The 26,616-nt window shown below is 37.5% G+C and overlaps 1 protein-coding gene across 2 annotated transcripts in view; it reads right to left on the bottom strand.

Annotated features, from left to right (window-relative positions):
- Positions 1-10,182: 10,182 nt before the first annotated feature.
- ATRNL1 (attractin like 1) overlaps positions 10,183-26,616 on the bottom strand; it is a 773,536-nt gene continuing 757,102 nt past the window's right edge. For both annotated transcript variants that reach the window (XM_087432664.1, XM_004428173.3), the window contains one exon: positions 10,183-15,206. In XM_087432664.1, the coding sequence (XP_087288790.1) occupies positions 15,082-15,206 (125 nt within the window). In that variant the 3' untranslated portion in view covers positions 10,183-15,081. The remainder of the gene's footprint in view (positions 15,207-26,616) is intronic.

The raw sequence follows: 26,616 nt of genomic DNA, 5'->3' as shown, positions 1-26,616 counted from the left end.
AGGATAATCTTCCCATCTCAAAATCCTTACCCTAGTCATATCTGCAAAGTCTCCTTTGCCATATAAGGTAACATGTACAGGTTTCAGGGATTAGGACATGGATATCTTTGGGGGGCATTATTCAGCCTACCACAATGGGGGACCAGTTTCAGCTTGACGTTACTCAGGAAGTGATCCTTCCTGCCAAAGGGACTGGATGGCACATGTGCCCTTTGCCTCAGCCCTCAGGGAGAATATTGACATGATCCAAGCACCAGCAGACAAAGGAAGGAGCTACTGGGCCACTCAAGTAGACCAAAACCATTCCTGGGTTAGCAAGTAACATAGGCAGACAGCATTTTGCAGAGCTTTTGGGAGAGAAAGTAGTAGGCACCAAAACAAGTGACAATCCAGTATAAGTGATGAGGGATTAGAATATTGTGGCAGACACTGATGGTTGCCTACGCAAAAGCCATTCCCACTTTTCTTGCTATGGTAATCCGAATTTTCCCAAGTTGTAACATGCTCAGCCCCAGAGGATGAATCATCATTGGTTGAAAGCTGGAGCTTCTCACAATTTCATGCCCACCTGATCACCAGAGGGACTTTTGTCAAATGCACATTCAGATTCAGTAGGTCTGGGGTGGGTCTGAGACCCTGCAATTCTAATAGGCTCCCAGGTGATGTGGATGCACTTCTCCTTGGATTAAACCTTGAGTAGAGAGAGTCTAAGCCAATCACAGCAATCACATGGTCTAGGGTAAGTATGTGACTCAGTCTTAGCCAATGAAAGCTAAGAAAGGATGTGCCAAAGGGCAGAGTGGGCCTCTGAGGAAGATTTTTCTTCCTGATGAAAGTCAAGAGAATTCTAAAGAGAAAGAAATATTTCCCCTTCTCCTGCTTTGTGCAATGTCATGTGAGGAGGTGAGGCCCTGAGTTGTGGCAGCCATCTTGTGACCAAACTGATCCACTGAGGGTGGGGAGGAGGGGAACATCTTTGAGCCATCAAAACCCCGGGACTCTTACTGCCCGATTTTCTTGTTAAGTGAAATATAAATTCCTTATGGTTTAATCCACTGTCAGGTTGTCTATTATTTGTAGCTGGATACACCTAACTTATACAAAACAAACATGGGATCCTCAGAAGGAACCAACAGAACAGGGACAAGGCACAGAGAACTGGAGTCCAGATGCAACCACCAGAAGGAGACTAAGCACCCACCAGTTCTTCATAGTGAGGAGCAACTTTCAGTGGCTATCTGAGCCCCCTGAAATGTACCTTGTCATTGGTGCATCTTTAGGCAGAGTTCCTATATGGTAAGTGTGTCTACAGTTCTCATTCTTGAGTTTGTGACAGTCTCAGGAATCCTTTAATCATCTTCATAAATCACTCAAAATTCTCTTTAAGTACAATGATACCTGAATTGGGTAAATCTTACCTATAATAATTAGGATTATGATACCGACATAATCGATACCAACATTGAACTGCTAAACCATGTAAGTCTCACTTGCCCTTTTATCTAAAATATCTAAAAGCCCTCCTTTTAGATATTTCAAGCATGCCCTTTTTGGTATGCTTATTTCAGTCTGGGTACAACACATCTCATGCACACACTTTCCAAATCAGACGGATGCTCCCTCAGATCCACGCAGCACAGCAATCAGCCACAGGATTAATTAGTCTTGAGTGTAACTTAAGCTACTTTAAAGAAAATCCCAGGAAAATAGACATAAATACATATTTAACTTGCTGAATTGTTTGTTTGAATTCCCTCACCCATGTCAAACTTAATTATGCAATATCTTAGAAATACACAAACATCTGCGATTTTATTTCTAAGCATATTTGAAAGACAAAGATTTCAATGTCCTGTGTGTTTTCAGGAACACGATGGATCTTCCTGAGGCTAATGGACAGAAAAAAGAAAGAAAGAAGAAGAATATATAAACTCCTTTATTCAGATGATATGGAATTCAAAATATGGTAGACGATCAAAGAAGAAAGAACTGTGACATTTCATAATGCAGATTCTAGGCTCTATACTGATTTTTCTTTTAAGAAATAAATCTTAAGGAAGACAGCACCTCTTTTAGGATATGGTTAAAGTATGCCTGTAGTACTGAATAGCTACGTAATTTTTAATCTAGAAGGCTACTAATTTGTCTGACAACTCCCCTCCTATCCAGGGCTGTCCTATTTTCTGATTCAGCACACTCACTCTTGGAGGAGCTTGCATCTTGCAGAGCAGTCACTTCTATCAAACATGATGCCCTCAAGGCTTACGCTCATCATAAAAAAAAAAAAAAAAAAAAAAAAAAAAACTTGTTAGAGTATTAGCTAGGCCCAGGGCAGTACCATTAAATTAATTTTTAGAGATGTATCTAGGTCGCATATCTGCATGTTGCATATAAACACACCAGCTAGTTATGTAGTATTTGCATGTTTCTAAACTGTTAGGGCCATGCTTGATAGAGAATTACCATTTATTTTGGCCCCAAATGGAGAATGATTGTTCCTCTTCTATATAATCATAAAATAATTGTGATGTTTCTTCTGAAAGTTGGCTGCCACAAAAATGTTTCCAACAATCTTTTTAGGGGACCAAAGGACATTAACATTCCTCTCTCTGTTAACTAGAAGTTCTTTATATAGAATCTTTTGAAGCCCAAATAAATTCTCTACATTTCAATTTATCTTCTGAGTAGAAAGAACGTATTTCATAAAGTCCCTTTAGAGGCTATGAAAATTCGACACACAGCTGAAACAATGAAGTCACAATATGCTGTCCTTTGGGTAGAAATGAAGCTTCACTGAGAAATAAATTAAGAATTTAGTATTTTGATGGTGGTGAATAAAGAATATTTGAAGTATGTACAATTCAAAGGATCTGTCAGAAGAGATAAAGAAAATGTGTGAGAAGGCTGCAACATCCATTGCCTTCAATGGGTATTGAATGATGCCAATCCAAAGCGTCACCAAAGCAGTTCAAATGAATGAAAATTTTGACCTTGTAAATGCTACTCCTATGAAAATTTTTGTGCCATTTTTAAGGACATGTATTTCTTGTGAAGCTGAACTATCCTGATGGGTTCTAACACAGCCATTTCAGAGCTGATTTCATAAAAATCTAAGGCACAGTAACTCAGCTGAGCACAGTAGCATTGTCACCCTGTAAGAATCCAGGGAGAACTATCCCATGTGTCCTGAGATGGGCCTTCACTAGAAAGATGAGAAAACAGACTGAGAGAAAAAGAAGTAGCTTGACTAGTCCCATCTGAAAAGTTTTGTGCGTCTGTTTTTGTGGGATCTGAGTAAAGAAATGACTTTCAAGCTTAGATAGTATTTATTAGCAACACTAGAGTTCTAGGAAAGAATTTTAATAACTCTCATAGCAACTTGTAATGTGATTTGACTTGATACAAACCTAGAGCATCCATTATAACCCCAGATTGAGTCTCTGGGAGCTTAGAATCCAGGAAGGAGCTGGGGAAGTGATGGTGCAAGGCAGGATCCAGAGAGGATTGCTCAGAAAAGGTCTGCGGAGAGAGTCAAGGAGGGCGGTGTGCTTAGCACTATCCAGAATAAGTAATAATAACAGACAAGCCAGTCACTGTAAGGGCCCTGATCTCCTTTCTGATGACTTTTTGCACTGGGCTTCAGCAAACATTCCAACTACATTCAAGAGATTTCTAAATCCCAGCAAAGTGGAATACTGACAATATGATCACATCAAGATGTAACTTGTAATTGCCAAGTCACTTTCGATTAGATCACTAGCATTTTTGTGACCCACTGATATGACATGATTAGGTCTGAAGCCAGCCCGTGAACACGCACGATGATTGTGTGATTAACTAGGCTGACTCATGGGCACGGCGGGTCGCGGGCATCTGAGAGTCTGAGACTGTCTGGAGCTCGGTAGAGTGAGGGCTCCTTTTCTTTACATGGGAGAACCACGATAATGCCAAAAGATTAGATTGCTCATTAGAAAACAGAAAATATCCCTTCAATTAAAAATGTTTCTGTCATTGGCAAGTATGGTAAAGGAATGATGGTTGAAGTTTCCTGCCATTGTCTGAAGCTTGTGTGTTAATTAACCACCAGCAGGTTTGGGAGAAGGAGCATAATGTGGTAGATTCTGTCCCATATCTGCCACTTGAACTTAGGCAGGTTAATGCTCTAAACCTCAGTTTTCTCACCTGTAAAATAGGGATTCTAATATTCCTCTCCTATTGGTCGTAGGAGGATTAAATAACTTGCACAGTGCCAGGCACGCAGTGGTGCTATTGACTATTTGAACTTTCAGAAGATATATTTCAAAACAAGGTCATCTTTAAGCATTTGATTCCATGCCCACTGATTAATTCTAAGGGCAAATGTAAATGCAATTAAATAACCATTCATATCTACACACGAGAAACTGGTGCTCCCAACCCCCATACTAGCTTATGACGTGGGAGTCAGAGAAAACCCACAGCATTGACAGAATCAAAGCAAATCATAATTGACCTTATCACACTATGTGCGATAGTTATACGGCTGGGAGACACGGTGGCCTAATTCATGGCCCACCAATGTAATTATGCCACATGTCAGGGAAAGCTGAGCGAAGAAGGTCAGCCTGTGTAGTGGGCAGGCACTTGCCCCAGACAGTCTTTACAAATGGACTTCCCTCCAAAGCTCTATATCAGCAATTTTAGCACCACTATGAATTGTTCTAAGGAAAAAAAATTGGGTGCCTAAGTAGAGTTCTCCAAACTTGTCTGTTGAGTTAATTGGAGTCCTTATTAAAAACACAGGCTCCTGACAGAGCCCCAGATCATTCTTATTATTGCTGGGAATAATTCACAGCTTATTAGGGCTGGGAAACATCATCATGGTCTAGCTTCTTACAAGCCAGTTTGGCTTCCAGCATTGCCCGTTAGCACAGGGGTACTAGATTGTTATTTCCATTCAAAAGTTTGTTTTCAAATGTTTGTAATTCCAGCAAACCCTCCATGAAATCTTCATGAATTAAAATACAGGCAGTAATGTCATTTCTTTGCTCTTGTCCACCACACAGCCCCTTCCCAACTGGTCCAGAAATTCACCCAGTGGCCACGTCAGAAACACACAAGGCCCACCTACTCTCTGGCAGAGAACCTGTGACAAATACACTGGAATATATGAGGAACACAGAGTCATTGCTCAGTGCTGCATTCAAACCATGGCCACCTCCTTCCGATTTATTTATTTCTAACAGGAGTTCTCAAAGTGGGGTCGCCAGCCCCAGCCTCAGCATCACCCGAGACCTTGTTAGAAATGAAAATATTGAGCCCCATCCCATACCTTTTGAATCAGAAACTCTAGGAGTGAGCCCCAGCAATCCATTTTAACAAGCCCTCTAGGTGATTCTGATGTACTCTAAAGTTTGAGAACCAATGATTAAAAAAAAAAGTTTGCTTTCCCACTTATTTCAATACAGTGAACCAATAAGTATTTAAGTAGTTAGACCTCTCAAGAATTTCTTCAGATTTTTCTATATTCAGTCAGAGGAAGGAAAAAAAAATCTCATTTTCACTTGACTGACATTCCTGCAAAGCAGCCTTGATTTGAAGACATCAGAATGAGATGATCAGAACCTGATAGAAAAGAAAGACAGGATTCTAATTTCACTACTTTGAGTATTTACTTTCATAAGACATAGTCACCTGGTGAAGTCATGTTTTACACAAACTAAGGTCTAATCATACTGTAACGCCTGTTCAAGGTGCAAATGCTGCATAGCTTGTAAGTACCTGTACTTAATGCAGTTTGATCTAGCAGCTCAAATTATGAACAGCCACTCGGGACAGCTGTCCGAAGGATGAAAAGAATGTTTTAAACCTCATGCTCATTTATAACATACTTCCATTATTCTTTGCTACATATATGTAAATATACTCCTACATATACATGTGCTACATTTACAAGTGTATACAATAAATAAAGATACTAGATGTGTGTATAAAACCTTCCATATAGAGAGAGAAATGAAGGTTATATATAAATAAGCTTTAAACAGGAGTAGAAATCTATTATATATACACACAAACTTAAAGGAAAATCATATTATGTAATACAGTGTACTCTATTTAATAATTCTCACATTGCTTTATAAAACTCAAAAGAACATAGTTAAATGAAGAGGAATTGAAAGTGCAGGATGGAGGTGTCCCTCATAGCATTTAAATCTCTTCCACTTGATTAAAAATTCCTAGTTCCTCTTCACTGAATTGTTTAGAGTTTTTGAGCAGCCTCTGCCCTGATTAAAACACATTAGCATCAAAGATCCCCTGTTGAATGAGAAATCATTAATTGAGAAACATGCAATGCTCCTTAATTACCTTTAGAACAGTGAGAGAACAAATAATCTCAGGTTCCAGAGGGGCTTGACTGCTCTGCACTGTGGACTCATTTCGTGCAGCTGCTGGAATAAAACTCAAGTTGCAAATGCTATTGGGGAATATCAATGCAAGCTTCAGTAAACACACTGTAGATTGTTTATCTAAAAGAAAAATATCGAGATGACTAACAGGAAGAGAAGAAAATGCTTTAGTTTATTATTTTGTTGAGAGCTTTAAAAGTGTTTTACATATGCCAATATTGATTGAGGAATAATGTGAGCTGTTCTTTCTGATACAAATTCTAATGCTTTGTGTAAAATACTTCATTTATGCAATTACCTGATAAAATTTCAGATGCTTATGTACAGATGAGTAACTTTATCATTTAACAGTGGAACAGAAAGTACCAAAGTGTTAAACTTCACAAAATCTAGCTAAAAATGGAAATTCAAATCATGATATGGCCCCTTAGTCATTCATTCCTTCATATTCCCATACAATAGTTACGACAGCTTCTGTAGGTCAGTGAGATATGGTGCATGCCTCCACCCTCAAAATCTAGAAAACATTAACTAATAACTCATAGGAATGTCATTAGGAAATCAAATTGTCATAGGTGTTCTGACAATGTAAAGAATATCATCAAAGGTTTATACACAGTACCATATGGACAGCCTTCTGATAATAACAGTGGTATGGGACTGGATCTGAGGTTCTGAAAACCCTCTGACTATTTTTTCACAAACACCCTACAAATAGGGTACAGTGTTCTCATTTTTCTTCATGGAGCAAATAAAGCATGGTGAGGCGTAGTCATTCCACTGTGAATAGAATCTTGGTTTTATTCTAGTTTTCCCAGGTCTTCACTTCAACCACTAGATCACGCATCCTCAACAGACTTTGAAAAAGTTGACAGAATTGATTCAGCTACCTTTATTTCCTTGGTGATTTTTGGTTCACTATATAGTTTATAGACTGGTTCATGTAACATAAAGCACAAAAAAACCAAAAAATGCTGCCATTTCAGATTGATATTAACGTTGCTAAGACCCAATTTAGGAAATCTGCATTTAATTTTTAGTGACACAAGCAACTTATTTTACAAGAGGAATAAAATTTTATACCAATAGTCATAGTAGGCTTCAAACTTTGTAGAAGTTATTAATCATTATTCTTTGTCTTACATTCCACCAATATGATAAACTTGACACTGCCATAATCTTTACAAATATTGTAAATAATCCCTTAGAGACTACATAATAAAGGCAATTATCAAGACTACATCAAGAATATCTACACAAAGTAATTTGCACCAAAAAAAAGAAGGCTATCATTAACTGTATTAATGCAGTATGGAAGGATATAACCATGGTTATAATATTTTGAAACACTAGAATTGTTGTTTCTTCCCAGTCCCCACGAAGGTATGTGTTTTCTTTGGACATTCTACTTTAGGACAAAATAATTCCCAGTTCACTAATGCACAAAACCTAAATGGTTCATATAAACTACAAAAATAAGAATCACTAATAAAAAGTCTGCCACATAACCATCTTCTGGATATTGTTTAGAAAAGGGAAACCATGTCTCTAGAGCATTACATGTTATGTATAAAAACGCAAACAAGACATTCTTATACATCCTTATTAACTTCTAGTTTGTAAAGCTCGTCATAGACTCTGCCACCATAGAAAGAAAATAATGTCATTTGGTAGTATTCCCATACAGAAAGGCTGTTCCCTTTAACAGCTAACACTGAATTTTTCCGTTGGAAGCCCAAATTAGAGCTGTAACTTCAGAAATCAGCAAGGAATGGACATTGGATACCCAGAGTTTGTTTCCTCTTCCAGCTAGTTCATCTGCACATAAATGTTTGGAGAGCCCATATTCTTTTATCCTCACAGGGCAACCAGGTTCAAATGAATGTGGAGCTATGACTTTCAGCAGGCAATAGTCTTGATAAGTAGAATATCCAGTTTGCCATTATCTATTTGTGTTGTAAGGTAATTCATTTTGGGTTGAAATCAAATTGTTTTAAGCTGAGCTGGTGTTTTTATTGGTGTCCTTCCAGCCGGCCTTCCCTTTTAAGTGCCATCGTATTTCAAACAAGCTGATCTAAAGGAAAAGATTACAGCTGCCGACGTGCATCATCACAAGGGAACGAAGATGTGCAAGACAGATTTTATGTTATTTATTTATTTTCAAAGCATTGATAGAGGTATGAGAGCACTAGTCTGTTGCTGGGGGAAATGAGCTGACTAGTCAACGAAGGGTCAGGAGAGATGTGTGACGATGGGAAAGAAAATCTAAAACAATATGTTAGCATTTGCTGTAAAATTACCATTTAAAGTTGAGGCATATTTGAAATATGTAATAGACATTGTAAAAATCCTGAAAAGCACAACTCTGGATCACCAGGTAACATATATCAGTGGTTTTTATTGCAATTTAATTATTTGGGAACTTTGGCACATATATGCACTTTAGTGTTACTAAAAAAAATTGAAGGGAAAATTATTGCTTGTGATACACTGCATTTAACCTTTAATCTTTTCATAGTAAAAGGAGAAAACATTTAACTCTGATCTACTTCCCATTTCAACAATGGGAAGGAACCCATCACAACACCTAGGGGAAGTAGGTGAGCATTTTTATCCCAGTTTACTTAGAAATAGTTTTAGACAACTGGCCCAAGGCATTAAAAAGAGTTGGCATTTGAGTTCATATTAAAAATCAACTGTGTCCCCACACAGGATCTATTCTAAGATAAACCTATACATCACTGGAAAGCACAAAATTTAAGATATCTTTTGGCAATAGGGACCACAGAAGCACAAAGAATTGTTACAAGAATTTGCTAATGCTAATTTTCCTAGGCAAATTTTCTAGAGCTGGATTTCCTACCTGACTATGCACACAGCCTGTTTAAAGAAGCTTATGCTATCTTGCCTGAGTGAAAATTTCATTTCTGCGAAAAATAAAATTGGTCAAACCTTTTGATAGCAATTAGAATACAGCATTTCTTTAGTGGTCTTTGGGGGTTTGGTTTCTTGTTCAATTAGGACTGCTTCACAACCAATCCTTGAACAGGACAGAATAATTTCCTCAACAAAGAGTGGGAGCTCTGGGAGGCAGACAGGTCAGAATGGGGGGGGGGGAAGGTGCAGTTTACAAAAGCTCATCAAAAATTATAATGTAGTCTCATAGTTGGAAAGCAAAATAATAATACTTACTGTTTTCATTAGTAGGGCTGGAGAAAGTAAAGCTCAACAAAATCTTGGCTTCTATGGCCTATGCCAGGTACCATAACGCTAAGCAAGTAGGGAAGCCCATTAGAAGTTGGAGAAGCAGTTGTGTGTTTGTCACAAAGTGCTGTAGGTTACAGCTGAAAGAATGCCTGCGCCTCACTTGGACACTCACTGGTGACTTCTGTGAAGAAACTTCCTCAGGGCAGAGAAAAATCAGTTTTGAGCTAAAACCTTCAAATCTCCTGATAGCCACTGTTCCACCATCAAAAAGCTGAAAAGAAGTGCATGCAAGGCTCAGATGTTCGGATTAGCCGCTTCTTTTTGTTGTAAGAGAAAGGGGCTCCAGGCTTCAACTCTGAGCTCTACCCACTTCAGGCACATCTTTATCCAGGCCCTTCCCAAAGCGTCTCTCTCTTTTCTAAAGCTTCCGAGAAATGCCAGCCAGGCTGGCATGTTTCTGAGGGTTAAGTGGGCCTCTTGATCCGCCTCTTCCCTGGTCTGACCTCTGGGAGATATGATGGAGGGCTGCCTAGGAGGAGAAGACCACCATTCCATCCCCTAGAGCAGAGGCAGGGCCAACCTCACGTTTAGGCCTTGGGTTGGGAAGCAGAGGGCTTGCCTGAGGCCCTGGGGCCCTAAGCCCAAGAGGGGTCACAGATGCTTGGTCCTTCTGTGGGGGCTGGAGAGAAAAGAGTCGTTTGGATCCTCCTTGGCTGCTCTTTCTCAGTAACTGTGGACTAAGGCCCAGCAGAGCAGTGACACTGACATATGGCTGAGAGGCAAGGGACAACTTGGGGACTAAATCCAAAGCTTGCCAAAGAACAAGGAAACTTTTCTCGAAAACACCTTAGCTATGCCATGGCTGTACCAGTCTCAGAAAGAGGACTTTATTGTAAGTAAGGACAATTTATGTAACGCAAAACACATGGTCAGGGGCAGAACCCCTCAGTTATAGCTGGAATCCTGGCCACTCAGGCTCTTGTGTGTTTTGCTTCCATTCTCAGGAACATTCTAAGTGTTCAGCACTCCATTCAAAGAGAACGTGCAGAAGAAGCCAAAGAATATCGGGAGAAGAGGGAAAGAAAAAAATATATTTTGAATGTGGAATTCAATGACACAAATTTTATAACCAAGTCTTAGATGGCAGAAGGGCTTTTTCAGGTGTTGAGTACTTTTTCAAAGTACGACCTTGGAAGGATAAAAAAAAATAACAAAACTGAATTTGGCAGTGGGGGTTGGAAGATCCAATGTTTTTATTTCAGCAGTTAAACTGATTAATAGCACACTATATCATAAAATGTTGGCTTTTTAAAGCAGGTTTGAACTTTTACACAATCTGTTTTCACAGTGGCATGCACACCTGTACACATACATACTGATACGGTTTAATTCTTAATTTAAAAAATTTGATAAAACTAAAATGTTAAATGTACACTATAATGAAAACACTGCTGTAACACCAACCAGATGGCTTGTACTCCTTGGAAAATTATTTAAAGCATTTGAATTAGGGTGAGAACTTCGTTATTTAAAGAAATTCTTGTAACTGTAGATAAAGGCAGCTCTTTGGTCCAGTGCAGTGTTTCCCTAATTTGCCTAATTGTACGAATCACTGACATGTTTATTAAGCATATTAATCTCCAGGGTCCAATCCAGTCCTTCTGAATGTTAATCTCTAGAGGCAAAGGTAGGAATCTGCACTAACTAGGGTAGTTCTTATGATCAAGTAAGTTCCGAACTCATCCTAGGAAAATGGCAAATGGGCTTTGGAAGTTGATTTTTTTTTACGTGTATGTGGGTAGAATTAGCTCATTTGATCAGTTTTAATTTTTTAAAACCTTTTATACACAACCCTTTTCAAATCATAGTTTTATGTTCAGTGAAAAAAATACGTACCATGTATAACAACCAAATGTAAGGACTGATCCCTTCTTGCCTGATTTGAACATGAAAGTGGCAACTGATGTTCCTGTCTAAATGTCATCAAGCAGTATTTTAAAAGTACTCTACCAAAACCAACATATTTTGAAAGAGTTAAAGCCTCTATTGACTCAAATATCAAAGTAGTTTTTTAGAAATCTCTACATTCTAGAAATATAGGAACTTACTCAAGATTTTCATGAAATCTTCATTTGCATAAACCTACCATGCTTTTATCTATGGTGAAAGATGGATGAAAAATTAATAGATGGATTCATGAAATGGTTGGTAGAAAAAAAAATGGCCTGGTGGCCCCATGATTACTAATACCAGCTATACTGACTTGAGGGCCTGCTATGGGAGCTTTGTTTATTATCTTCTAGGCTCACCACAAGGTGGGCACCATTACCTCCCCTCACAGATGAGAGTCTGAGCCTTCAAAAGGTTAAAACGTGCCCAGCACCACACAGCTCAAAGCGGGTTCCAACGTCTGTTCTCAGGCCTGTCCATCAGTCTGCATTGTAAATAACCCTGTAGCAGGACAACAGCCATACAGTCACTTCTGTCACTTCTCTTACTGGACCTCAAAGAAAGTGAGATATTGGGAAGTATAGCAAATATCAATTACACATTGAAATATGTCCTATTTGAAGTTTTCCTATTGAACATAACACAGTAGTATACGGCATACATTTTCCTTCTATGTGTATCAGTAAAATAAATTTTCATTTAAAAGCAATTATGAAAATCCCAATCTTCTTAAAATTTATTAAATTGATCTGTAAGTACGTGCATCTCTTTCAACAAGAATTCTCTAGTTGTCCAAATAGTGTCCTCAAGCTTAATTTAAAAAACTCCATTCTATTTAACCAAAACTTTGCATACTTGGAAGAATAAGAAATCCTAAATCTAAAGAATTTTCCTAAGTCATTCTAAACTGAAATGTACAGAATTCCATTAAGATAAGTTTTCAAGAGAATCAGTCATTTAATTTCTAACTTCTTGAAGAGTATCTGCATATACCTGTGGTTTGATTAAAAAAAAAAAAAAGGAAGTATCTAAATTTAAAGTGTTTGGGATGTGGGGGAAAAAAGAACATGACACAGATTCAAAGTGATTATCCCTAAAGTCTTTTCAATCCACTTCACCTGAGAGTGAAGAATTTTATTGCCAGTAAAAAGCTTTGATAAGTCGAGAAGATATTGCATAATTAGTCACAGAATTAGCAATATTTGGCCAAGAAAGGTATAGTACGACTTTAACTTAACATTGCATTATGTCCAATAATTCTCTAAAATTCAAAATTTCAAGTTTTAAGAACTTGATGGGATTTGAGGTGGATGAAGCTTGCCAATTCTTTCACAGTAATACTGTTGCTCAGCCTCTCTAAAAATATAGCTGAAATAGATTTTACATACAACTCTATATGTTTCTGTGTTTTTGTTATATAAGCTGTCTCATGACAATTGTTAGAGAATTAAAAAAACTGGGCAATTATTTTATTTTTAAATGATTACATTTTGTAATCACCAGTTTTGTCAGTCTATTTTTCCAGGAGAAAAATCAACATTTATAGGGTCCAAAAAGAAGCTAATAAAATTTCTTGATTGATTTTGGGAGACATTTACAAACTTGGCTCACTTTTTTTTGAGAGATAAAATATCTTTCAGGTAAAAACTAGCTCCACTCCCCATCCCCAAACCCCAAAGGCTACAGATAAATTTACTGTAAGATTTAGTCTTATTTTTAATGCATGGAAAATAGCAAAATTACCATGCCAACTTAAGGAATATATACTATAATTGATAAATGCCTAATTATCAAAACAATGTCATAGTCATGGTTAGATGCAACCTACCAATCTTATATATGATGCAACTACATATTGTATGATCATTCCTGTTATATATTACATTCAATCCTCATCAAATTAAGCTGACTATGTATAAATGGTATTTTGAAATAAACATTTAATATCACAATAGGGTTGTATTCCACTACTGCACAACCATAGCATGCAAGTAACTATGCATTAGCTGTAAACAGTGAAGTGTCATTACCTTCTAGAAATCCAAAGAACATGAAAAGTACATATATAGTACTAAACATCAATTATATTTAAATGCCTTTTATATTGAACAAAACTATATTGTATAAAGCAGCTTTAGATATCTTTGTCACTGCTCTCTACATACATCCTGTATCACCCTGAAGTTAAGAAACTGCAATTCCAAACAAGATCTGTTAATGCTACTGAGTTCTAGTGAATTGTTGTCAAAATTAGGACACCAGTAATTCTATGTTCCGATGTGAAAGCTGTTTTGTATCATTTTTCCTTTCTGCCATAATTCAGATTTTTGAGTCACTAAGGATATGCTGAATGTGTGCAACAATGAACTTATTCTATTATTTAAACTGGAGACTTTCTCTCATGACACCAATATGTTCATGTTAGAAATAAGAATAGTGTAGATGGTTGCCAGCAAATACTCTTCTCTGCTTGTATTCTAAGTGAAATAGTTGGCAGGAAGGAGCCCGGGTCATATTATAACTTGAGAGGTGTCACCGCTAAAATGCTTTTCATAACACTTGTAAAAGGTAGATAGAATCTAGCAGCTAGCAGAGGAAGGCCAAAAGAAGATGTTCTGTTCTTATAAAAATGCAGATGGATCATTTAGGTCTGATCCAATGATTCCTAGGCAATTAAAAAATTACCATATTAGTGCAGAAGCTTGCACACTGTAAAATAACTATTTCAGCTCTCCTCAGGTTTGTAGTATTGGAAGCTGCTTCTGGAAGAAGGGGAAAAAGTGATTGCTGGACAGGCTTTTCCATGCTCTATCAGCTCTGATAATGAGTTAGGCAGTTGGCATGGACGACAAGAATGTCCTCTTCAGTCAGAATTCTAATAAACCTCCTGTGAAGTTGCACATACCATCCATCCAAATGGACCTATTTTGGTCTGCATTCCAGTTAGGTGGAAAGTAGTCACATTCTCAAACTGAGTTTGGACATGATATGGTCATGTGAAATATTTAAATATATTACCTACATTCTACTAAATAAAAATCTTGCTTTTACATTTACAGTGAGATAAAATAGCATTTAAAGCCTTTGCAATTTGTTCATTTCCTGTTCATATACAAGTGATTTAAGTTTGCTTATGAGGCAAAAACTGTACAATTCTCATCACTCAGGCATTATAAAATGTCTTTCTTTAAAGTCTTGGGATATAAACAGTTTGGTTTATACGAATGTCATATTTTCATCTGCATTAAGAAAGAATATACATCTTTTTCCAGAGTATTTTAACGTCATCTATGATAAGCCTAAGAGAGTCGTAAAAACTGACTTTATCACCTGTGACCATCAATACTGTTACTTTTATAAAACTCAAGAACATTCTTTGGCCACTGAGGTCACAACCCATTTGGAGGGAACTGTACTTGGGCCCTGGGACCATACAGAGATTTACCTCTGTAAAAACTGAGGCTGTAGACTAGCCTTAACGGAAGCCGTTTACAAAGTGAAGCATTACAGAACACCCAGGAGCAGTTTCTGTTTCTCAGACACAAGTTCCTTGACGTGTTGAGAGATGGTGTTTTCGATTTCGGACTCCTGAAGTCTTGTCTTTACTATCTGAAGGCTTCTGCTGTGAAATATCTATTAGGGCACTGGCGATTGCAAGGCCTGGAAGAAAAGAAGAAAGGTGTTGAAATGTTTGGTTAGACATTTCTGGGATGGCGATAATGGTGGCTTTGCACTCTATTTTTACTATTTTAATTCAGTATCAAACATTTAGCTGTTTATTGGAAGTTATCAAGTAGTTTACCCTTCACTTAAAAAGTTTCTTCACTTGGACATATGAACTTCACAATGAAGAAGAACAAGGATCTAACAAAGTTAATTGACTCTGACTTTGGACAGTCAAATTCGGTGTGTGACAAAACATCGCAGTCGGTTGTGGATGTGACCCCATACTTTAGTTTCTACGTCTGAACACAAGTTTGCTCTGGATGTACAAGGAATTTTCAGTGTTACTGTTTTTTTTTGTGTGTGTAACAAAATTCAGTGTATTAAGATTTTTTTAAAAACATTAGAGCAATTTTAGGTTTACAGAAAAATTGAACCAACGTGATTACCAATTAAAGTCCCTGGTTTACATTAGGATTCACTCTTTGTGTTGTACAGTTCTATGGGTTTTGACAGAAGCATAAATGTCATATATTCACCATTACAGTATCATACAGAGTAATTTCACTGCCCTAAAAATCTCCTGTGCTTTACCAATTTATTCCTCCCCTTCCCCTGAGCCTTTAGTAATCACTGATCTTTTTTTTTAATACCTCTATAGTTTTGACTTTTCCAGAATGTCACATAGTTGGAATCATATAGTATGCAGCTTTTTCAGACTGTCTTATTTCACTTAGCAATATGCCTTTATTGCAATATGCCTACCATATCTTTTTTTAGCTTGATGGTTCATTTCTTTTTAGCTGAATAATATTCGATTATCTGGATATACCACAGTTTGTTTATCCATTCCCCTATTGAAGGACATCTTGATTGCTTGCAATTTTGGGCAGTTTTGAATAAAGCGGCCATAAACATCCATGTGCAAGTTTTTGTGTGGACGTAAGTTTTCAATTCACAAATACCAAGGAGTACAATTGTTGGATCACATGGTAAGCCTACGTTTTAGCTTTGTAAGAAACTGCCAAACTGTCTTCCAAAGTGGCTGTGCCATTTTGCATTCCCATCATCAATGAATGAGACTTCCTGGTGCACTATATCTTTACCAGCATTTGTTAGTGTTTTGGATTTTAGCCATTCTAATAGGTGTGTAGCTGTTTCTCATGGTAGTTTTAATTTTCAATTCCCTAACAACATATGATGTTGAGCATCTTTTCATATGCTTATTTGTCATATGTATATCTACTTTGGTGAGGTATCTGTTCAGATCTTTTGCCCATTTTTAATTGAGCTGTTTGTCTTCTGATGTTGAGTTTAGAGATTTCTTTTACAATTTAGATACCACTCCTTTTAGCAGATATATGTTTTACAAATATCTTCTCCCAGTCTGTGGCCCGTCTTTTCATTCTCTTAAACTATTTTTGAGAAGTAAGAAAGAGTTGTACTATGCACAAGTGGACATGGAAGAAAGACAACTTGCAGAAATTTAGCTGATAAATGTCTTAAATATAAGAAAAGGACCTTGAGTATTATCAACAGAATATCAATACAAAAGTAGACCTCTAGCCATCATAGATAATTAAAATAATATTGTTTTGTTACACTGTTTTGTCCATTGATTGACAAGAATATTTGGTAAGATGTTCAGGGATAGTAAAGACTTTCCTAAATTTGTACAAGAAATGGCTCAACAAGATACCTTCGTTTATCATAGTTGCACATAAATCTTTTTAGTTTCTGTTGACTCCCACATAATTCTTGAATAAAACAAAATGTACCAAACCATCATACTAAACCAAGAGAACAGACTGCTTGCTTTAAGAAGAGGTCACCAAGGACTTTTGGTTTATTTTCCTTTTTCCAAAGTCTTGGAGACTTGACTCCAAATTGAGCGGAACCAATCCCTGAGCCCCCACAGACATCTTCTCAATGTGCTGCTCTTAGAGGCAAGCCTCACTTTTGGACCTTTTCCTATGTAAGATGTCATTCAATTATTTTATTTCTATGTACCAATTTATTCTAGGTAAGCCTCAAATATGACCCCACAAGAATAGAACTCTAGAGATTTATGAACATAAAGAAATGCCAATGAAAGGAAATGGACACTGGGAGAGGAAGGTCAACTAGCCTAGTGCGATGTTGTGGAAGTCCAGGGAGGACAGAGTTCAAGGAGTCTGCAAAAAGTACCAAATGTGCCAGCAGATGAGGTTTGCCACAGAAGCCATTAGATTTCCTCAAAGAAGACTTTGATGATATTTGAGTCATTACCATACCTAACTGAGGATGGGAGCTTGAAAGTTAAGCAGGGAATGGGGTGAGAGGAAGTGGAGGCAACAGACATTAAGTCCCATGTTCAAGACGTTTGGCAATGGAAAGAGATAAGTAAGCTGGTATATAGGGGAAGCAGCAGGGTCAGACGAAATGTACGTGGATACATAAGACCACCTGAGTACATATATTTTTTACAGGAAAAAGGAGTACAAGTACATCAAGCACATCTTAAAATAGAAGAGAAGGTATTTATGAAGAAGGAGAAATTAATGATGTTAGAGAGCGAAGGGATTAAAAAATCACAGTAATCACTGGGTAGGCTGATAATCTTACATATTTACCTTTTAGGGATTGCTGTTAAATAACCTACTCTTTCAGGATATTAAATAATTATCCTGAATTTCCTAGAGATAATGCAAGTTCAAAGGTTCAAAGTTTAAATAAAAGTTGCTTCCTTGACCTTTGAGGAGCACATATGAATTTCTAAAGTGTCAGGCATAGGTGTTTTAACCACTTATTCTGCTGTAGGAAATAATTATTTTGTTATTTCTTTAAGGGATGGAACTGAAGCACATTATTTAAAAAAAAATCACAGACCATGGTTGTGCTAACAAAAGTTCAGTTCAGGCAGACTTTAAGTTCCTACAGATCTCCCGGCATCCTTCTGTCATAATTTACAATCTTTTATTATTTCATTCCTGGCACCATCCTACCCAGAGACAGCCAAATATAACCAATAATATATGTCTCCTTTAATGTGGACAGAGACCACTTAACGCTAATTTCAATGATCACAGCATCCAAATATGAAATCACGTTATTCATTAAACTACTGCATGACCTAGTCCAAAGGAGCTCTGAAAAACAATACTTTTCCACTTATAAGTGGCTGCAAATGTTGTTTTCCTTACAGAAGATACAGCACTAGGGGAGAAGTAAACAGCTTGAGTTGCCAAAACAGGAAATTCTATGCTAATCTGAAACTATCACTGTATCTTTGTATTTTTGGGTTTATGAAGTCCAAAGCCTAATTAAGGTAGCATCTCCCACAGCATATCCTGGGTTTACTCATGATTCATAAGATTGGTAACACATTCAGTTAAAAATTATAGATCATAAACCATATTTCAGTCCTTAATTCACAAATAAAATTGCAAATCATGCTTGTTTTTAATTTGATAGCTTTTTGTTCCTTCCAATGAAAATGGAACAATCAACTGCATTTTCAGATTCTGCATAAATGGCAATAGGTATGTAGGAAAGCTTGCATTCCCCTAGGCAGTGATATTTGAGTGTCCACCACCATGTATACTCACAGAGGATGCTCAGAGGGCTATCTGCCCAGGTCTTATCTTCTTGATGGGCCAAATGATGTTTTCCTTCAGATTTAAGCTTGGGTTCTTTACTGGGCCACAGCTTGTGGCACACCATGAGTTATTCTGTAATTAATTATGTATAAATCCCGTAAATTTAATTATGAACAGCACAATAATCATAATAACCATGTGTATGTATCTTAAGTGTCAAATTGCTGAGTGTAAGTTTTTATTACTATGTTCGTATTTCTTCATATTTTAATATATGGAGAACTTTACAAAGCAACAACATCATCCCAGAAATTGCTAGGTCCTCATTCAACCTACATGAGGCCCTCGACACGAGTAAGCAAGAGAGACAAGGTCCCTATCTTCCTGAATTGTATAGTATGTGGATGACTCGTTAAAAAAGAGAGAGAGAAAAATTAAAATAATTTCTATCATTGCCCTTCAGCGTACTTTATTGTAGGGAATCTAAGTTTCTTAATTGATAAAAATAAAAGTCAAGTCAGTAGCTCTTTTAAAAAGACAATATTACTCCTCACCTCAAATGTAACATTTACATGCTGAGGAGAGACTGAATATACAAGTAGACAATGCCCAGACCATACATAAAAACAGAACTCTAGCTCACAAGCTGTAGCAACCTGCCCAGGAAATCAACCCCTTATCTTTAATAACCAGCCTGCAGAAGTGAGCCTGCTAGGTGGGAAGTCCGACTGCTATCTCCAGTAACAATCCAAGAAGTCAAACAATTACTCCTGTAACAATGGGCCCCAAACAGCCAGGACTTGATTAGTAACTGACAGATTCCCTAATTTTTCTCCCTGCTTCCAACTTAGGACCAACCAGAGAAAGGCAAATAGGCACCCTTAACCAACCACACAGGATGCCCCACTTCCAGTTAACCTGCCTCCAACTTCCCCAGGCCAACAGCTTCTAATCAGGGTGCACGTGGAGTCTTCTCTTTTTTCCATTATAAACTGTTCCCACACATTTGCCTGTCTTTTAGTCTCTGCCAAAACACAAGCAAGCAATGGTGGATGACTCCCTTGCTAGAGCAAGTTCTGAATAAATAGCCTTTGCTTCTTATTTGGTTGGTCTTGGTTTATTTTCACACTGGCAATGAAGAGATAAAGGTAGCTTGAGATATTTCCTGGATTTAAAAAAAAATATCATCAATAAAATAAAAGCAACTTAGAAATAAGTTTTCTGTATTGCCCTTTGAAGGAAACACTTTCTCCTGGTTTAGGTTTTCCTAGGAACTTTTTCCTGGTGAGAGGTTTTCTGGTGATGACCCCACCCTCCCCGTGCCATAGGAGACAGTGCGTCTTCCCAGTAGGGTGCTGCGCAGTGGTGCACGCTGCATGCCGTTAGAGTTCCATTAAAATCAGGTCACTCCAGAAGATCATTTTTCAAAACGTCACACAAATCATCTGATGAAATCCACTTATTGTGTTCTCTAGGCCTAGCATAGTTCCTTGTTATCAAAGCAATACAATTAACTAGGGGAACAATTCATTATTTCAGACTGGTGGTCTAAAGGAATTTCATTTACCATGTCAAGATGATGCACAGACGCTGCAGGCTAGCAGAATTTACATTAAAATATGCCGGTAGATTCAATAAAAATGCTGGGGTTTAAATATTTATTATGAGCTTTACCTTTTTGCACTTTTAGTTCTTAAATACCAGACATTATGACATTTAGATTATTTAAATACGAATTATAAACTTCATAAGAAAGAAAGTATCATCTTCTGTTTCCTACTCCATTTCCCATGGCCTCTTGTGTTTCAAACAGGCGCTTGCTAATGTGGAACATTACCAGTGGCTGCTCTGCCTCACCCAGGGCAGGGCGAGCTGTGAAGGAAGAGGCTCCTTTGGGACCATGCAGATTTCCTTCAGAACATGGGCACAATTTAGCAGTCATTGGTTTGGATGCCAAGAGCTACCACAGATACTTAGTAAATAAGTCGAAGATGCTCCAAAATCAGATCTTTGCCCAGAAGCTCAGAATAAAACAATATTTTCTTCCTAAAATTTAAGAACTTTGTTTCTCAATAAACACGTGCAGACATGCCCTAAAGAGAAAGCAGTGTAAATGACTAACAGGGAAATATTTAAATGGTAAATATATCTTTTTAAATCACTAAATTTGCAATGAAAACCACCAAGGAGAAACATCAGGAATTTAGTTATCCTGAGTAAACTCTAGTTTTTCCTAATGGAAGTGAAATGGTATTAGTAGGCTCCAGCAATAACAAGCTAATCATAAAATTACTGATGTGTGTTTTTTTACAATTATGCCGAACAATTAATAAGTACAGTAATAAAACACTGCACATCAAATGAAATTGCCCTGGAAAGAACATTCTCACTTTGTATACAAACATAGCACTTCCATTTTACATTTGAACAAAGCCTCAGAAAAGTCATTCATTTTGGAATGCTCTCCTCCTAAGTCTGTGTAAAAGCAGGCATCACTATATATTTTAATTTTCCAGGAAAACAGCTTCATTAGGCGTGAAAGGTTAATTGCAGGTTTAAGTGGAGCTCTGGGAATGGTGCAGGGTCTGTAGTGAATTGCACAGTCTGCTTCGGGAAGACTTGAATGAGAGCTGTAAACTGTTTGCCCTGCTGAAATGTTTTACTACCTCATTTACTATCTGTCTTCTTTTACAGCTTGTATTTGTAGTTCTTCTAAACCTTTAATGGCTACAGTTTTATTTCACTGTAATCAGATTTAAATGGAAATACCATGCTGGGATGTTTAAATGTTTTCCCTCTGATTGTATATAGCTACATACTACTTATCAGAGTCTTGGCTATCCTTCACATGATTAAGAAAGTGACTTTGGGAAACTTTGATGTGACATAGACTCTAGCTATTGTGCAGACTTAATTTAACATTCAATGTGGCCACCCTAGCTAATATGCAACTAAGGCTGGATGCATAATTAGAAAATATGCATTTCCATTTTAATTTATCTGTTGGAAGGCCAGCACAACTGAAGTCATTATTAGGCAAAACTCCAAAGGTTACATTGTTGAACAAAAACTGAAATACTTTAAGCACCGAAGACACTGGAATGACAAATGGACTAGTCATATTTGTCTGAGAGTTTAGAGAAATGTCTCCCTTCACCTACTAAAAACTAATGACAACTACACATGTTAATATATAAATACAAATGGTAATTGTATTCTGGTTATAAAATTTTGTTTGGCCTTTAACACATCATAATATTTTAAAATCTCATTTAAAGACACACTGTACAAGTTCTATAAAATGTAATCCTACTCTAGCACCACAGACGCCACTTTTATAACATTGCCAAGCACTCCCTAAATTTTATATGAACTATTCTCTCATTGGTTAGAATGTGCTACGTAAATCATGGCCATTACTGTCTCAAGTCACTGTTTAATGTAAATCCTCATGGTTCTTAACAAGTAAAGCTTCTTTCAGATCTTATCAGTTCTGATTTTAATTACATACTAGGAAATTTCATTGATTCATTTAAAATATTTTGTGATTTTTTTTCTTTAGAGCCACTAACATTACAAGAATCATCCTTGTAGCTACCTTTCCATGCTGTTAAGTAAATTTCCAATTGAGAATTCCCTCTTTCTAAGCCAACTGGGGAAACATTTTCTGGTATTTTCTTCCTTCAATTAAAAAAAATCTGATATGTAATAATCCCTTATTTTAAGCCTTAATCATTCTTAATTTAATTAAAATACTTACTGTTCATTGAAGAAATTGAACTCTGGCAGTTTTGTAATAATCTCAATATTTTATTTTCAGTTAGGTAGAGACATTGTATTCTAGCATTTCTAGTAGCAAAATGTTATTGGTGGCTTTAAATAAAATGAAATTGTATGTGAAACTATTTTATAAAAAATAAAGTATTATACAAATTTAGTTAATAATTTCAATAATAAAACAATAATTTATTATTACTAATAATAAATCACAATCAAATTATAAATGTCCAGAAAATTCCAAAGTTCTACGGATCAAAAATTTGTTTGAAGAACAAATCACTTTATTCAACTATTATTTCTTGAGTGCATACTACACGTCAGGCACTGCTGTGGTCCCTGAGGATTTAGCAGTGAAGAAGACAGACAAGACATAGAAGATTCTGTACTTCATGGAGCTTACATCACATGGATCAAGCTCATGTATTCTATTGACCAAGTTATTGTGAGGATTAAATGTAAAGGGCTTAGAAAAGTGCCTGGCACATAAGAGCTCAAAAATGTAAATCATCATCACCATCATCATCATCACCACCAACATCATCATCATCAACATCAACATGGATGAGTGAGAAGTTTGAAGTCAAACAGCAAAGCAGCAGACAAAACATTGGGCACTCAAGATTTTGCCTCTCCCCTTTAGTAGCATTCAATCATTCATTTAAAATCCAGTATGCCTACCATGTGGAATGCCAAATAAGGGCCAAAATTTGATAGACAGATAGACTCGAAGACTCACAAACAGCATCAATTTAGAGCAACACTGTCAGTGAGGTGATACTGTGTTCAGTCCTCAAGCCAGAATTACTTTGATGCCTTGGATAACAAAATTGAGAACTTGCTATTGAAAGTATAGATGACTTATGTGTTGCCCACTCATTGGGAAATGTGAAAATAATTGAAAGTGATAATAGCAAAATAGAAAAATGACATTATTCAACAGAGAAAGCACTGATTATATTAATATCGATTGTATTATTGGAAATAGTAATAATAATTAACTTTTATCCATTTTTTAGAGTTAAAAAATGCTTTTACATTCATTATGTAGGTTGTTCCTCAAGACTATTCTGTTGAAGTGGGTCGGGAAGCTATTTTCATCCTTGCTTCACAGATGGCCAAAATGAGGCACAGAGTGATTAAATGACTAGTTCAAGGTCACACAGCTGGTGATAGTGGTGGGGTCTGAACCCAGGACTCCAGACACCTTGACTTGCACTCTGCTCACTTTCCAGCCAGTAGACCGAAACTTCTGCTCTGATACAAATGACTAACACATGATTTTGAATCAAAAGAAAAAGAAAAACAAAAATTGGTAGGAGTGTGAAATCAGTTATGGTCAAAGGTATTAATGAATGCTGATGGTAATAAAAACAACAACAACAACAACAATAATAATAATAATAAACTATTCTGTTAACATTGATTAAATGCTTATTATATGTCAGGCATTGCCCTCAACATTTTATAGGCATTATTTTAACCATTTATGCACATAGGAGTGGATGACAATACAGATTATATCGATAAACATGTATTGAGGGCATATTGCAGGCAGCATGGTTAAAGCTGGTTGTTCTCAAAGAGTCATTACCAAATAGCATCAGACTAAGGCAACATGGCAAGAGCTCCTACATTTGCTAACAACTGCACAGAGACAAATCCTATGAAGTAGGTATAACGTACGAGGGAAAGAAATATAGAGGTGACATCTCCAAGATGGGTGTGGAGGTCAAAGATTCCCATTGGAGATAATCTCTGACCTGAGGTTTGAAAGACTGGAAGGTATTAGTCAGATGAGGAACACAGGCATGAGGGGTGTGGTGTGTTCTGGGTAGAGGGAACTACAAATTCAACAGCGTGGAGAGAAAGGGTTTGGGGGAAACTTCAGGACATTTGCTATGGTTGGAACATGGGTGTAAATGGGAGAATGGTGAGAGAGAAGAGAGGTAGGCAGAAGGGGGTCCATAAAACAGCCTTAGGTGCCAAACTAGGAAATCAACTTTTAATGCAAGAAAGAGACTTTTAATGTGCAGAAAGAGCCATGGAATGATTTTAAGGAGTGGAGAGGCAGAATCAGATTTTTATTTCAAAGAGACATCTCTAGTGGTAGCATGGAGGACAGACTGGAGTGGGGAGTGAGGCTACTATTATTAAAATCAGACAAGAAAGCAGCAACAAGGAGAGAGAAAAGGGAGGAACAGGACAGAAATTTAGGAGAGATTAATATGGGAGATGAAAAATAGGGAGGAGTCTAGAATGACTCCCAGCTTCCTGGCACGTGTGGCTGAGTGCATACAAATGCTATTCACTAGAATATGAAGGAGGAACAGGAACAACCAGGGTGTGTGGGAATGTGGTGGATCACTTGTTCTGTTCTAGACAGACTGAGTTTGGTGACCTGTGGGCCATCTTAGCAGAGATGTCTAGGTGGATATGCAGGTGTGAAGCTCAGGAATAAAGCCTGGCCCAGAGATGTACAGTTGGGGTTATTTGCATGGAGGGACTATGAAGACTTTGCAGTTGTATAGGTGGGTAATGCTAGCTGTTGCAATGGTTAAATCCTGAAATCTCAGTGGCTTAACAAAATAGAAGTTTATTTCTCACTAAATAAAGTCCAAGGCAGGTAATCCTGATTGGTGTCGGGATGTGTGTAGGGGGAGAGGGAGGGATAGCAGCATCTGTTCTATGTAGTTACTCAGGGACCTAGACTGATAATGCTTCTGTCTTCTTTAATCCAGGGTTTCCGTGGTTGCCTTGAGCATTGACATCTAGGTGGCAGGTGGGATATGAAAGGGTAGAAAAGATACACCCCCTTCTAAACCACCTTGGGCCAGAAAAGCTCATACAACACTATTCCAATGCCATTAGCAAGTACTACTTCCAGGAAACAAGTCTCCACTAGGAGAGCCGAGTGCAAATCTTGGGTGGAAAACCGGTAGTCTCTGCCACTGGAGTGGATGAGGCCACCCTGGTAGAAAGAATAGAGTAAGGAGAAAAGACAAAGAGGACTGGTAATAGAGGAGGGGAATCCATGAGAAGACAGAAACACCCAGAGAGGCAGGAGAAAGCCAAGACTGAGGTTGTCCACAGAGCGTATAAGACTAGTTAGCAGCTAGTTATAACCTGTGGATCCTGTTTCTGTTTGTGACAAATAGCTCAAAAATTCCATGACAACTGTAAGCCAGCTGAATTTGTGGCTTCCAAGCTTTTCTTGATTGGAAATTCAGAATGTCCCCTGAGAGATTTCTCTTGGAAGGAAGTTGAAGTAGGTGGCTGCTAAGGTCACTTCTGGCTCTACGAATTTATGACTGCAGCTGCCTTTCTACAGCAGGCCAGCAGCAAGGACCCGCTGTCACTGCTGGCCTCCTCTCTCTCATTTGCTCTCATGCAGCAGCAGTGTGGGCTGCCACAAGCAACACTGTGAAGTCAGGGGGCGGGCTGGGTTCAAGAACTTCCTTGCTAGAAATATGCATTTGGTCTTGCTAATTAAGGACTTACAAAGGACTGGACATACTTCTATCAGAGTGAGAACCACACTGGTAATATTAGGTATGGTTTGTACTTACTGTTAGGTGTGGTTTCTATGATGCTAATAACACTGGTCAAGAAACTGACTCTAAGTCTCATATTAGAGAAGTAAAGAGACTGGGCAGTATCAAAGACCAGGCTGGGACTTGATCTTATGTCTAGCAATCTCTGAACAACCTAATATATATTTTTTTAAAGTATGGTTTTCTAATTCTTTACATTATAATACAATTTTGTCTTTATAACTCTGCCTACTCATCATGACCAGAAGCACCTTAAAAGTAAGGACTATGCTTTCATTCACCTTTATATCCCAATGCTTAGTCTAAGATAGGTGGTCAATAAATATTACTTGAATGAGAATTAAATGATGTATCATGATGCTGTGTGCTGCTAACGAAATGAATTCTGATTAAAAGTCTCAGTGTTATTTTACCTTAAAGGTATTTGGAAATGTAGATTGACCTCCTTATGTTTCTCTAATCCTTGTACCTAGTGACAGAGAAGTTACTGAGTGAAGG

The sequence above is a fragment of the Ceratotherium simum genome, chromosome 6 (genome assembly GCF_057802395.1).
Source record: "Ceratotherium simum simum isolate JZ-2026a chromosome 6, ASM5780239v1, whole genome shotgun sequence".
Lineage (NCBI taxonomy): Eukaryota > Metazoa > Chordata > Mammalia > Perissodactyla > Rhinocerotidae > Ceratotherium > Ceratotherium simum.
This window is presented reverse-complemented; position numbering and strand designations above follow the sequence as displayed.